The sequence below is a fragment of the Equus przewalskii genome, chromosome 6 (genome assembly GCF_037783145.1).
Source record: "Equus przewalskii isolate Varuska chromosome 6, EquPr2, whole genome shotgun sequence".
Taxonomy (NCBI): Eukaryota; Metazoa; Chordata; class Mammalia; order Perissodactyla; family Equidae; genus Equus; species Equus przewalskii.
In genome coordinates, this window is record NC_091836.1 from 3,143,683 (window position 1) to 3,158,340 (window position 14,658).

Genomic DNA, 14,658 nt, shown 5'->3' on the forward strand with positions numbered 1-14,658 from the left:
ATGACGCTGGGCAGCGCCTCCTGCCCCTCGGGGAGGCGAGGACCTGAGTCCTGGCTTCCAGAGCCAACTGGCCCGGCCCACACCTGAGGAGCGGAACCCGCCAAGGACGCCGGAGCAGCCCTGCACTGGGGCTGGGAGCCCCCCGAGGTGTCTGAGCACATGCTAACACCCAGGGGAGCCGAGACTCGGGGAGAGTTCAGACGCCATCCCACCTGGACCCCGGTCCTCGTTTCGTCCCCGCTGCCCCCGGGAGATGAGCCAGCTGACACGTCAGCACACAGAGCACTTCAGCGGTGAGCCAGACCCCCCCAGGCCTGTGTCCTGCCAACCCCGATCCTTCAGGGGCCCCCAGCCCCCAGGCCCCATCTGGGAGGGGCTGACAAAGGCCCCCTGCAGGCTGAGGGCCCGGCCCGGCCCCGCCCCACCAGGCATGCCGCTGGCGGTGGCTACAGCTGTGTCTAAGGGCAGGCCCGTGGACCACACCTGGGGCCGCGACCGCCGAACCAGGCAAGGCCCCTTAACCCGCTGCAGGTGGCCACCTGACAACCTGCAGGTGGGGACAGGGGGGCGATGTGGGCGCTGAGCGCCAGGCCCAGGTCCTGCTCCCGTAGGAGAACCCAGCTGTGAAGCACAGCCACGTGTGGAGGCTGCTCACTGGCGGGGGGGTTGGCAAGACTTGGTTTTGGAGTCACATTTGGGGCCTTGCAGCATCGAGTCTGTCCATCACCCAGCTGGCAGTGGCCACAGGACCAGCCACCTCAGGTCTCCGTGCAGCAAAGGGTGGAGAAGGGCCTGGAGCCGGGGGCCAGCGGGGGGAGGAGGAGGGGACAGTCTGGGAGAGTGCCTGTGGTGCTCCAGGCCTTGGCTCCCCGTTTGTGGGCTTCCTGTGGCCGCTAGAGCAAGTCACCGCAAACTCGGTGACTTCATATGAGCGTGTTCTTTCAGTCCTGGAGATGAGAAAGAAGTCTGATACGGGCCCCACTGCGTTAAACTCCAGGTGTGGGCAGGGCTGGGGCCTTCTGGAACCTCCGGCGGGGAGTCCGTCTCCACCCCTTGGCCAGCTTTCAGAGGCGCCCGCTCTCCTTGGCTCGAGGCCCCTGCCTCCTTTGAAACCTGCAGTGCAGCGTCTTCCATCACTTCCTCCTCCTTCCACGTGTGACGACCCATGATGACGTGGCCCTCCGGGACGGCCACCCGGGACGGCCTCCCCGTCTCAAGGTCCTGCATCACATGCAAAGTCCCTTCTGTCACAGGCTCCAGGGCTGAGAACACGGACAACCGAGGGGAACCTGCTCTGCTGAGCCTGGAGGCCCCGGGACGCCCACCCTCAGCTGGGCGGTGGGGACAAGGTCGTGGGTTCCCCTCAGGAAAGCAGCGAAGTGGAGGGCTCGCCCGGGCTGTGCGGGGCCCTGGGCGCCCAGCCACCCACCACTGGCCCTGCCACACCACGCAGCCCCAACTCACTACCCGGAAGCTGGTCGACGCCCTATTTATTCGGGTTCATAATTTAGTGCTTACAGAACTGCGTCCTGGCAGCCCCACGTGTCATGCCCTGGGGCTGGCGAAGCTGAGACCAGCACTACCGAGCAGGACGGCACGGCGGGCCCCCGAGAGCCCTCCCCGGGCAGCGGCCACAGGCACGTGGCCCCGACCAGCCAGCACCCTCCGTGCGCCTGCGGGCTCTGCGGGCCCGGCCTCCGGAGCGGGGGACACAGGGGAGCATGAGACGGAGCCCGGCTGGAGCCAACCCTGCTTTTATTTCACGAGAGCTTCTCGATGGCCGCCAGGAGCTCGGGCTTCAGGATGGACGAGTCCAGCTCGGTGCCCGCGGCCCGGATGTCCTCCAGCACAGCCGCGTCCCACGAGAAGGTCAGGAGGGCTGAGGGCACCTGCAGCGGGGCGAGAAGCTGCAGCCTGGCCCTGGCCTTCCCGTGACAGCTCACATCTCCACGGGCGGTGCCCCGCCCGGCTGGCACAGTGGCACAGTCAGCCCATTGTCGCAGGGGGCCCCTCTGACGACGACCGGGGCTCGGGGACGCCCCCCGGCCCGGCTGCAGCCATGCCAGCGTCCAGACCTCCTTCCTGCCCGGTCTCCCGGTGTCAGGGTCTGCCCGCCCCCCGCCCCATCTTGCTTCTGCTCCTCAAAGGACTCCAACTAACACTCGCCACGTGCCCATTCGCCAAGTGGGAAACAGGCATAGAGAAGTTACTCACTGGCTCAAGGTCACCCCGTGAGCAAGTGGAAGGGCAGGACTTCAACCCGGGGGGCCTGGCCGCAGGCACCCGCTCCTAGCACGCCGGCACCAGAGAGCGCCGCCCTGGTGGGGAGCTTGTGCCCCGTCACCCACTCACCAGCCCGCACTCGTTGAAGGCCAGGTTCTCGTCCTCCGACAGCTTCTGCCCGCCTGAGGCCAGCAGCTCGAACGGCAGCCAGTCGCTCTGCAAGGCCTCCCGGACGAACCCGTACAGCGCCGCCACCCGCTCACGAGCGTAGAAGGTCCCTGCGGGCAGGACAGGCAGAGCGGGCTGGAGCTCGTGGCGGCCCCGGGCCCGCCAGCGCCGAGCCATCAGCGTCTAAACATGGAGCTGAGGGCCTCCTCCTAGGACGAGCTCAGAACAGAGAGGCCTCGGGCCCCTGCCAGGGGGCACAGCAACAGGCAGCAGGAGCTAGCACCCCGCCCAGCGCAGCTCCGTCAGCACAGATGCGGCTCCTGGGCCTCAGCTCGCACCCTTCCACACAGCCCTGCCCTGCCGGCGCCCGCCCTGGAGGGGACACCGCCGCGGAGGGGACACCCACCCTGGAGGAGGCAGCCGTCAGGGAAGCGCACGCGCAGCAGAGTGTAGGTGTATCTGCGCATCTCCCTCTGCTCCTCCTTCTCCCGCATGGCCTTGGTCCGCAGCACGCTCAGCCGCTCCACGGCCTCGGCTCGCAGCCTCTGCTCCCGCCGCAGCTCGTCGGCCGTGAGGTTGAAGAAGTCCCCGGGCAGGTCGAACTGCGAGGCCATGGGCGAGGGCCGGAAGACCCGGCGCTGGCGGGCCAGCGTGGCGCGCACCGGCTCGGCGTGCAGCAGCTGCTCCTTGTGGCGCTCCAGGCTCTGCGGCTGGGCCAGGGCGGCCACGCTCAGCACGTAGAACTCTTCCGGGCTCTCTGGGGCGGCAGGACGTCACTGCGGCGTGGGCAGACCCCGGAGCCGGCCCTCCCACCCCACTCTCCACTCCGCTTACCCTGATCAGGAACCGGGAGCAGTGCCTTCTGGAAGCCGATGGCCTCGAAAAACTCGTGGGTCCCTTCCAGGCAGTTAATGCGCTCCTGGGAGTGGAGCCAGGGGTCAGGGGGGCCCTGGGGCCCCCTCAAGCCCCACCCATCTGGTCCAGTCCCCGCTCTCGGAGCGCCCGCTGACCCCTGGATGGACTGGACCCCAGGAGCCGGCCACAGAGCTGAGCAGTAATACACTTGTCTAAGCAGAGGCTGCAGGGTCCCAAAGGCGGGGGGCTGTGTGTGATGGCGGGCATGGGGGCACCCGCAGGCGCCCTGCCGGCTGCACGGGTAACATGGGCCATGATGGCAGGACCCTGTGATTTCTCCACAGAAACCAGAAATCTGGGTTTGTGTGAAAAATTTCCCCAATGCTGATACGTTCCCAACTAATTCAAATTAAAGTCAAAACACGCCAGAGGAGGCAGCCCTGATGGCCTAGTGGTTAAAGTCGGGCGCACTCTGCTTCGGCCGCCTGGGTCTGCTTCCCGGGTGGGGAACCACACCACCCGTCCGTCCGCAGCCATGCTGTGACAGGGGCTCACAGACAAGAACCAGAAGAACCTACAACCACACACGACTCTGGACTGGGGCTTTGAGGGGAGGAAAAAAGAGGGAGGAAGATTGGGAGCAAATGTTAACTTAGGGTGAATCTTCCCCTGCAAAAAGGAAAAGGCACCAGGGGCGGGCGAGCAGACAACACGCACATGTTGTGCATGACCTGTGTTCACAAAGCTGCCCCTCACCACCTGCCAGCACTCTCTGCTGCCTCAGCCCGCACCCCTGCAGGAGGCCTCCCGCTGCCTGCAGCCCAGCCACCCCAGCGCCCTCAGGTCCCGTGTGACTGCGCAGCTGCGGTGGCCGTGCCAGGCAGAGGTCCTGCGGCCGCAGCCTCACCTGGAACACCTTGTTCTGCAGCTTGATCTTCCGGTACTTCTCCTCCTCGGGGTGCAGGTGGATGTTGTCCAGGTACCTGGGGCAGAGTCGGGGGCAGAGGACAGGCCCGGGTTGGCTGCCTGACTCCTCTGTACCTCCCGCCCCTGGGGGACAGCAGCTCAGAGCCACACCCGGCCCTGGGGTAGAGGGGAGAAGGGGCGTGGTGATGACAGGGGGCTGCCACCACACCCCGATGTCCCACAGAGCCCGAGCCCTGGTGACAACAGCCTGGGCCAGCGCAGGGCGCCACTGCCCACCAGGGGCCCGTCACGGTGCCGCCTCCTTGGTCCTGCCTCCCTTTGAGGCACCAACGAACCACAGAGGGGGTGGAATGGACGGAGCCAGAACAACGGGCCGCCAGAGCCAATGCTGGCTCGGGCTCACGAGCAACACGGATTTCTGGGGCCTCCTGGACCTGCCGGACCAGGAGCGTGATCCCAGGGACCCTGCCTCCTTCACATGTCCCTGATCGTCCCCAACGGAAGCCAGGGTGGGAAACCCCTGATCCAGGAAACCCCTTCATTTTACAGACAGGTAAACTGAGGCCAAGCCCCTCCCCCGCAGGCTCGGGGGGAGTGAAGGTGGGGCCCGGCCTCATGCCCAGTGCCCTGCTCGTTCCGGCCCCTCAGCAGGTCCTGATGGAGGCCCTCGGGGCTGGGCCCCCGTGCGAGAGGGGCGCCCACTCACTTGGCGATGGTGTCCACGCCCAGCTTCACCTTGTCGCGGTCCTTGTTGAACGTGTGGATCTTCATGATGGAGGCAGCCACGGGGTCGGTGGAGAAGTGCTGGGAGGAGGGAGGAAGGCAGGTCGAACAGGCGCCCCTGGGGCCTGGGGGCCACACCAGCGCGGACGGCCTGGCCCAGCTCCCAGGCGGCAGCAGTGGTAACAGGGGCGACCGTCCAGGGCAGGCCGGCAGCGTTTGGCCGGAGCAAACGCGACTGTGTGCCCGTCAGCTGACAGGCCTCTGCCGCCCCAGGTGCAGGTGGGTGCTGCGCTGGCATGGGAAGGGCACGGACACGGAAGGGCAGGGTGCACAGGTCTGCAGAGGAGCAGCAGCGGGATGGGCCATCCTCAGGACACGGCCGAGCCACGCTGGCCTGGACCACGCCAGGCTCCTCGGGACCGCAACCACCCCCCGGGAAGAGCGGCTGCTCACAGATGCTCCCAGGCGACCCACAGCCACGTTCACATCAGGCCCAGGGCGCAGGAGCAGACGAGGGACCAGGGGACAGAACGTCCGGAAAGGAACCAAGTCCCCACAGGGATTTACTCTCTGCGACGGGGAGATGCCACAGCTGGGGCCAAAAGTCAGGTGTTCTCAATAAAAGGCAATAAAAGGGAAAAAGTGGGTAACGATCTTGAAACAAAAAAATACCAGTCCATGTCTCATACTCTAGACAGCAGTAATTTCTATTTGGATCAAAGCTTTTCACGTTAAAACAAATGACAAAGGACAAAAAAGAAAAGCGCTGGAAAAACTGTGGCAGAATCTTTTTTTTTTTACTTGAGAAAGATTAGTCCTGAGCTAACTGCCACCAATCCTTCTCTTTTTGCTGAGGAAGCCTGGCCCTGAGCTGGAAAAATCATTTTAAGACCAACATGGGGAAGGCCTTTCTAAGTATGACACAAAACCCACAAGCCAGAAAACAAGACCAACACATTTAATTATACAGAGATGAGAAATTTCTACATGGCACAGTACCCACGAGCAGAGTCAAAAAACAAACAACTACGGGAGAAATATTTGCAACTCTTATCATTGGCAAAGGCTAATTTCCCTAATATGTAAAGAGTGCTGACAAATCAATAAGAAAAAGACCAACTGCCAGGTAGAAAAATGGGAAAAGGATGTATTCTATAAAAACATGGCCAACCTAACCCAAAATAATAAAAGTGGAAATTAAAGCTATCCTGAGATGTGATTTTCACCTTCAGTTTGGGTAAAGTTCGTTAACCCGCAGCAATGGTGAAGGAACGGCAAAAGGGGGGCTGTCCCACACACAGCCAGTAGGAGTGTGACCGAGACGACCCTGTGGAGGTTCACCTGGTGACAACTATCCAAAGCCCTATGCACACGGCCTCCGTCCCACAACTCCACTTCTGGGTCCGAGCCCACAGTGCGCAGTGATGCACAGATGAGGTTCCTCATCACGAGACTATTCTCCCCAGCAGAGGACTGGAACTGCCCGCGTGCTCGTCACAAGGGGCTGGCTAAGCAGTCACGGAACAATTTATGGCGGAGCATTACGCAGTCGCCCACGAAAAAGCAGAACTTTCAAATGGTTCAGAAGAAAACGGGTGACAGAGCAAACGGGGCAAAAGCGTTAACAGCCGACAAACTTTGGGTCAGGTGTTAGAGTAACAAAGACACCTGCGTCCCAGCCCCGGAGGCTGCGCAGGCGCTGAGAGGGAGGAAGTGGCAGCGGGAAGGCAGGCTGCGCGCCAGCAGCCATAACACGGGAGGGGGCCCAGAGGATCCCCAAGGCCAGGGTCGCACGAGGGCCCTTACAAGGGACAGGCCCACAGAGACGGCAGCCTGAGAACCACACGGCCGGGCCGTGAAGGGGGAGGCAGGGGCCACGGGCTCACCGAGAGAATGGCTTCTCTGATGCGGGCGTCGCGCTGGTCCTTGCGCAGGGTGGCCCCCGTGAGCGGGCAGGTGAAGTACACCCCAGGCACCGCCAGGTGCGCCGAGCCTTCCTCTCTGGGCTCCGGCGCCTGCGGGATGGGGTGAAGGGTCTGAGCCGGGGCTGTGCACACAGGCCACCCCAGGCCACAGCCCTGAGCGCGTGGCCCTGGCAGCCCGACGTCCCCGGTCCCAGCGCTGTCCCCTCGACCTGTCTGCTTGTCCACCCAGCCCCTCGCGCCTGGTTTCCGCCCACAGAACCACGCGGAAGTCGGTAAGGCAGGAAGGGGGCGCCCAGTCAGCGGCCGGCGGGGCCAAGGAAGGACAGTCCCGGCTCCCTCGGGGCCGCAGTCCTAGGCAACGTCTAGCGTCTCGTCTGTCCAAAGACTCAGTGAGACCTAGACAGTGGAGCTGCTCGGAATGCCCTTTCTGCCCAGCCCTCCTGTGAGGCCCGCCTCCTCCAGGAAGGCCTCCCCGATGACCTCAGTCTCCCAGGAGCCCTCCTGCGTCCCAGGAAGGCAGCAGAGGGCAGTGCTAAGGGCACGGCGTTTCGAGGTAGACAGACTGGGGATCCCGTCCTGCCCCTGCCGGATCCCAGGTGAGGGACCGAGAACAGCTGGCTTCACCTCTCTGAACCTCAGTCTCCTCTTCTGACAAGTGGGAACTATGCCAGCACCCACCCACGCGGGGTGACCGAGCAGACGGGACCCAGCCCCCCCCTCAGCGCCCAGGCCTGGCGTCATGAGGTGCCGAGTGTGGAGGTCCCAGTCAGCACCACACCCACCCGCAACCTGCCCCCAGTCAAGGCGGGGTCCCCAACCTGCCTGTGCGCCCCGAGGCCAGAGGGAACCTCCATCCACCCTGACGTCTCTTGCATGTCCCCAGCGCCCCCCACACCGGGTGCTTACGGCCCAGGGCTGGCACTCAGCTGCTGATCAACACAGGTGAGAACCTGGGAGGCCGTGTGGGTTCCCAGCCCCCCACCCCAGGCCGCCCCAGGGGATCAGGGTGTCACGCGAGGATGCTTTACCACGTTGGTCCCCGGGGCCTCCGTGCTCCCACTGACGGTGGCTTCCGCTCGAAGCTCCTTTCTCACTGGAGGGAAGGCAGGAGGGGGTCAGCGCGTGGGCCCCGCCCTGTCCCTGGGGCTGACCCCGGGGCCCCTCATCCCCCACGCCGCCTGAGGGCGACACACGTCGCCCCGGACCCTCGCGTGGGTCTCGTCCTGCGTCCAGCTCGGCCCCTCTGCGTGAACCACCTCTCCACGCCCCCCGCTTCATCCCCCTGGTCCCAGCGCCCCCTTCTCTCCCTCCCTGCTCTGCCTGCATCCCCACTCTCGCCACTGAGATCCCGAAGCCGTGGGCCGTCGTGATTTTCACCCCGGGCCTCGATCAGGGCCTGGGCCCGGGCACAGTGTGACCGCCTCGAGGAAACAGGGCGTGAAGGCGGCGGGCAGGCGCCTCGTCCCCCTCCCCCACGGGTGGGACGGCCGCGGCTCACCCTGGTTCCGGATGGAGTCCTGCGACGTGGGGCCCCGGGCCCGGGGCTGCTTCTGCTCGAGCCGGGCCAGGGCCGCAGCGGCCGCCATCTGCGCCTCATCCGTGGGGCCCTGGCGGGGCTGCCGGAGCGCCGGCGGGTTGGGTCTTTCCTTGGGGGCCTTCTCCCTGGGGAGAGACGGAGGAAAAGGGAGGTGACGCGGGGTCAGCAAGGCACTGCTGTCCCTCTCCCGCTCCTGGTCCCGCTCGTCAGTCAGACACGTCCCTCTCTCCAGGGGCCACCCACGGCCACCCGAGGGTTCTAACAGACAGCACAGCCCCCGGAGGCAGAGGTGGGTTCTGCTCCCAGCTCTGCTCCTCCGGGCAAGTCCCGCCCGGGCCTGCGCCTCTGGCTCGTCATCTGTTCAGTGGGGGCAACGGGGGCCGGCCCCCAAGGGGACCAGCACAGAGGAGCAGTGTGAAGTCACCCTGCACATGTGCAGGAAGCCATGAGACTCAAAGGCGTCCCCCATCTCCTCGCGCCCTGCCCTGGAGCCTGCGCCCTCACCGTCCACACAGCCGGCTGGCGCGGCTTCCTCATTGAGCGCCTACTGTGTGCCGGCAGTGTGCTCCCCTCCAAGCCCCAGAGGGTGGCAGAGGCCCAGGCAGCGTGCCAGGTCACAGGCAGGCCCTGGGTTACGCACATGACCCGGATCCACTTTACTCCCACCTCCACGCGGGAAACCGGCGCCAGAATGAGCCACACAAGGGTGGATGGGCGTCTCCCCAAGCTACTCGGGCCGAACCCACCCGGCCTGGACCGTCCGTGCAGAGAAGGACTTCCTCCCACCCCGTCCGACTCACCTGCCTCGCCCCCCTCCCTCAGGACCCTCTCCCGACCCCAGGAGTTGGAATCCTCTGTGCTTCGTCTCTAGAACCTTCTTCAGAGCCAAGGCTCCCAGTTCACAGCCCTCCTGCCACCCGCTCCACTCAGATACAGAGGCAGATGTCTTTTCTTGTCCCAAGGCCCCGGGGCCTGCTTCCTGCTGACCCTGCCCCGCCCCCACACGCTGAGAACCTCGGGTGGAAGACAAGACGGTCGCGGAGCCCTGACCCAGATCTTCCTAAGAAAATGCCACCTATCCCCTTCCTGGCTCCGCTGGGCGCCGGAGGGATCTTCCTAAAAGCTAAGCGAGCGCCTGTCACCCCTCGGCACCACGTCCTCCCAGCGCACGCACACCAGGACCCTGGAGGCTCCCTGGAACCCTCGCACACCCGGGGCACTGCGAGCTGCTGCAGCCACGATAGAAACGGTAGGGAGAGTCCCCAGAGAATTAGGAAGAGATCTACCATATGACCCAGCTATCCCACTGCTGGGTATTTACCCAAAGAACTTGAAATCACGAATGCAGGAAGATACACGCACCCCTGTGTTCACTGCAGCCTTATTCACAATAGCCAAGACACGGAAGCAACCCGGGTGCCCATCAAGGGATGGATAGATAAAGATGATGTGGTGTGTACACACAATGGAATACTACTCAGCCATAAAAAAGGATGGCGTCCTGCCATTCGTGACAACGTGGATGGACCCTCAGTGCATTACAATGAAGTAAGTCAGAGGAACAAAATCAGATACCGTATGATGTCACTCGTAAGGAGAGGATGAAAACGACAATCAAACACATAGAGACGGAGCTTGGCTTGGTGGTCACCAGAGGGGAGGGGGGAGGACAAAAGCGGGTTTAGGCCCATGTGTGGCGATGGGTGGACAGTAATCAGTCTTTGGGTGGTGAACACAATGGAATCAGAAATCAAAATATAACGACGTACACCTGAAATTCAATTGGTAAAACCAATTTTACCACAATAAAAGGGTAAATAAATACAAAATAGAAACAAAAGTCACACCTCCCTCGGCCTGCGGGCCCTTCACCCCCTGCCGTTTCCTATGTTCCCTCCGCTCTTCCCACGCTGGTCCCTGCTGTGCTGGCACAGGCCCCGCTGGCTCCCACCACAGGGCCCTGCGCCTTCTGTGCCTTGTGCCCAGAATGTTCCGCCTGGGGGGACGAGGAAAGGAGGTCTGGGCGGGGCTGGGGCTGCTTGTGGGGGGAAGGGGCGTGAAAGCGGTTGCTTTCCACAGAGCTGAGTCTCGCCTGTCCAGCTCTCGGTCAAATGTCACCTTCTCACAGCCCACCCAGGGTCCCACCGCCACTCGCATCCCCTGACTCTACTCATTGCCCCCGTGGCCCCGATCCCCACTGGAGCCTTGTCGCCCATGTGCTGGTTTATCGGCCCCCCGCCCCCCACCCAGAAGGTGAGCCCTGGGAGAGCAGGGATGTCCTCTGGTTCCGCTCTGACGGTGCCGCCCCCTCCCCTCCCCACCTCCAGTCTGACACACCATCACCCCCATGGCCCAAGCTCTTCAGGTCACTCCCAGGCCCAGGTGCCCCAGCGCCCGCCCCCACCACCACTCACTCAACAAACCACAGGACCCCCTTGTCTGGCCCCCACCCCCCACCCTCTCCCTGACCCCCCTTAAGCGGCCATCCTCTCCCCCTCAGGCTTTTGGGACTGATTCTCCCTACTCACGGACCTGGCCCTCATGGGCCTCCTGCAGCCCACTCAGCGCTCCCCGCTCAAGCAGCCCGGGAACCCCCAGTCCGCATCACGGATGCGCCGATGCCCCTGCCCCGCACCCACTCTCCCTCGCCCGCCCCACGCTTCACCAGTCCCTGACCACCCTCTCCTGCCCGCCTCCCCGCCTCTCCTCCCCACACAGCCCCCGGCTCTTCACAATCCCCTCCATTGTTGCTCAGAGCCCCCGCCCCTGCTGACCTCTCCCTCAGTCATCAGTCCCCATCCCAGACCCCCAGCGCCCACAGCCCCCTCTGCAGCTCCCGGCAGCAGCCCCGCCAGCCCAGCCTCAGTCCGGCACGCTCGCCTGCTGGGCCGCTTCACCATCCTCTGCACAGCCCCGGCCTCCACGCCGGCCCCACGGTCCACTCTTGGCCCGGCCGTCCTCTTCTCAAGTCCTCCCCAAGTCCCCCTCCCTCCCAGGGCTCCCTCAGGGCCTCCAGTCCCACCCACCCCTCACCCTCCAGGCCCGTCTCTTCCTTTCACAGACCCCCCAGCTCCCACCTCCACCCACCGCCGCCTCCCCCTCTAGAAAGAGCTTCCTGAGCACCCCGAGCCCCCCTTGACCCAGCCCTTCCCAGTCCCCGACGCCCCTTCCGACGGCGCGGCAGGCTCCCCGGCCTTCCAGCCTCTCACCCACTCCTCCGTCTGGCTCCAGCGCCAGGGCCCAGACCCTGTCGCCCCGGACCCTAAGCCTCCGGACTCTGCGATCTCAGCCGCACCTGCTTTTCCAGGCTCAACGTCCAATCTCTGGTCACCTAGATTCCCCCAAATCTGAGTGATGCCTCTCCAGGGTCCCTACTCACCCCCAGGCCTCTCCTTGACCGCCCTGCCCCCAAGGTCTCTTCACTCACCCCTCAATCATTGTAGCCCCGCGCCCCACCCCTCGTACCCTCGCTGCACCCCCGCCCCTCCTCCGAGACCTCCACTCTTCCTTACTCCCTCCCCCACCGTGCCCCGCCCCCAGGCCTGTCCACTCCCCCCCTGCCCCGCCCCCCAAGTTTCTCCCCTTCTATTCCATGTCCCACCCCCAGGCCTCGCCCCCCCACCATGCCCCGCCCCCTACCTTGCCCCGCCCCCGAAGTCTTCCCCCCCACCGTGCCCCGCCCCCTACCTTGCCCCGCCCCCGAGGTCACCCCCATGCCCCGCCCCCAGGCCGCTCCCTTCCCCCCTCCCTGCCCCGCCCCCGAGGTGTCCCCCATCCCTGCCCCGCCCCCGAGGTCTCCCCCCACCGTGCCCAGCCCCCGAGGTGTCCCCCCTCCGTGCCCCGCCCCCGAGGTCTCCCCCCTCCCTGCCCCGCCCCAGGACTCACCCCTCCCCTAACTCTCCCCCGCCCCTCCCCGCCCCTGGCCCTCTCCGGCCTCCCCCGCCCGTGCCCGCCTCAGCGCGCGTCACGCACCCCGCCGACTCCGTGAGCTTCTGACCGGGCCCCGCGCTCTTGAACTTGATGTCGGCCTTGATCTCCTGGAAGAATTTCTTCATGATGGCAGCGGGCCCGGCGGCGGGGGGCCGCGGGGGGCGGCGGGCGCAGGGCCCAGGCGGGGAGGAGCCGGCAGGCACCAACAACCGGAAAGAAAATACCGCACTGCCGGAAGTCCCGCCTTGGCGCGGCTGCCCACGTGACAATCGGCCGGGCGCGCCTCTCTAGCTCTCCGCGCCTCGCTGGCCCGCGGCGACCGCTCTGCATTCTCGGGCTGTGACTCGGTGGTTCTTCCGGACTCCGTTGCCAGGGGCGACGAGCGCGCTTCTCGCTGGAGGCTGTGCCTGCGCGCTTTCCGCGGGGTTCCCCAGGGCGAGAGGGCGAGGGAGGGCGCGGCGACTGAGCTAAGGGAAGAAGCGCTGGCCCTGACCTTTTCCCAGCTCAAGAACCTTCCCTGGCTCCCCAGGGCTTACGTGATCAGGTGCCAATTCAATGTGGAATCATTCAAGCCCCGCACAACCCAGCCCGGTAGTCAGCCCTAGTGGGAGAGGATGCACCCAGTTAGGGCTTGGGGACCCAAGATGGCGGATCCCCAAGGGGCTTAAATTAAAGAGATCGGAGTTTATCCTGAGGGCGTTGACGGGATTTAAGGAAGAATCCGGTGCAACCCAAACTTTAACCTTCCTGAGCTTCAGTTTCCCATCCGTGAAACGGGGATGAGAATAGCACCCGCCTCAAAGGATGGTAGGGATGATGGTGCAGTTGGAAAGCTCTCCATCAATGGCAGGCGTTATCATGATTTACTCCTTTAATATTTCAGGATAGTCCGCTCTGTACCAGCAGTGAAGAAAGCAGAGGAAATTCCCTAACCTTGCAAACCTCCTGATTTTTTTGTTTTTAGGTGGATGGGGAGGAAAGACAGACAATATGATAAATAAAATCTATGATAGGTGTTAAGCGCTATGGAGACAAAGTGGAAAACAGGAATAGGGGAGCACAAGGTGGGGGCAGTTTGCAGCATCAAATAAGGGGGTCAGGCACAGGAAAAGGACATTATTGAGAACACCAGGGAAATCTGAATGCGTCTGGGCGTTAGATGACGCAAAGGAGCTCTTGTTCAATTTGTTAGGCTTGATAACGGCAGGGAAGTTATGTTTAAATTTGTTTTTATCAGTTAGAGATGCATTCTGACATGTTTATGGGTGAGATGTGTTGAGAAATTCTCCAACAAAAAATACACACACGCGCACACACGCACTTAGGTAGGAATTGTCATGGCTGCATTTTCTCCCTGCAATAGAGTGCCGAGTCTATGAGCATCTGTATGTGTCGGGCCATCTGGATGTGTAGACTCATGGCAGACGCTCAAAGTCAGATAGGGACTGTGGAAATTAATAAAAGACACCTTAAAAAAATTAAATTTGCTATACTGAAAAAAAAAAAAAAAAGAAACCACTAAATTGAAGTCCCGAGGGCCTGCATGGGGAGCTCTCAGCCACTAGCATACATCGTCAATTACACCAAACAGGAAGTGACGTCATCTCCCAGCTAAGTGAAACTACTTTCCCACCGAAGGGAGCTTTCTCTCCGCCCCAGCAACAGCCCAGCCAATGAGACGCCACAGCTCAGCCAATGAGAAGGAGCCACTGCCCTGAACTGTTATTTTCTCCCAGTCGATTTTCCTTTAGAACCGCCTCTCCCCACGCCCCCTTTTCTCTGTAAAGGCAGCTCCCCTTCTTCCTTTGCGAGATTTGCCTGTGGTTTGCCATAGCACGCACATCCCAAATGGCAATTCTTTTGGTTATTCCCAGATAAACTCATTTGGACATAAAATAACAGGCAGATTTGCTTTTTAAGCTGACAGGACGTAGCTATTAAACAAATGCGTAATGGCAGGTGGCGAGAACTACCGTGAAGAAAAAATAAAGTCGGAGGAGGGAATCCTGCTTTAGTAGGATTGATGGGAATTCTCTCTTAGACAGGCTAGTCGTGTCTCACATTTGAATAGAGACTTTTGAAGAAGATGAGGGACCGATCCACGGGGGTATGTGGGACAACAGCATTGCAGGCAGAGGGAACAGCATAGGCAAAGGCCCTGAGGTAGTAGCTGACCCACAGAACAATGTGCCTGGAGCAGGGTGAGTGAAGGGGAGACTAGATAGACTCTGCTCTAAGAGCCAGTAACGTGTGATCTGATCATCCCCTGTATGGAATATTCTGTAGCCACAAGGCAGTGTGGTCACGGGAACTAAATAGGAGCAAGGGAAAAAAATCCTTGAGGAGGTGTATTAGTTGGTAATTACTGCA

General features: G+C 62.7%; 1 protein-coding gene across 10 annotated transcripts; it reads right to left on the bottom strand.

The window, feature by feature from the left end:
• Nucleotides 1–1,738: 1,738 nt before the first annotated feature.
• UBXN6 (UBX domain protein 6) lies at nucleotides 1,739–12,733 on the bottom strand. Of its 10 annotated transcripts, XM_070622624.1 has the most exons (11): nucleotides 11,998–12,022; nucleotides 11,654–11,689; nucleotides 8,320–8,483; nucleotides 7,850–7,914; nucleotides 6,783–6,911; nucleotides 4,880–4,977; nucleotides 4,154–4,229; nucleotides 3,226–3,310; nucleotides 2,798–3,148; nucleotides 2,353–2,501; nucleotides 1,739–1,889 (listed from the first exon to the last, which is right to left on the bottom strand). In XM_070622624.1, the coding sequence occupies exons 3-11, from the start codon at nucleotides 8,405–8,407 to the stop codon at nucleotides 1,761–1,763; spliced, it is 1,170 nt and encodes a 389-aa protein (XP_070478725.1). In that variant the 5' UTR covers nucleotides 8,408–8,483; nucleotides 11,654–11,689; nucleotides 11,998–12,022; the 3' UTR covers nucleotides 1,739–1,760. The 10 variants fall into 10 exon arrangements, with proteins under 10 accessions (XP_070478725.1, XP_070478716.1, XP_070478722.1 ...); XM_070622615.1 differs by lacking the exons at nucleotides 11,654–11,689; nucleotides 11,998–12,022 and adding an exon at nucleotides 12,331–12,733; XM_070622621.1 differs by lacking the exon at nucleotides 11,998–12,022 and having other exon boundaries at nucleotides 11,568–11,961.
• Between the last annotated feature and the right edge of the window lie 1,925 nt (nucleotides 12,734–14,658).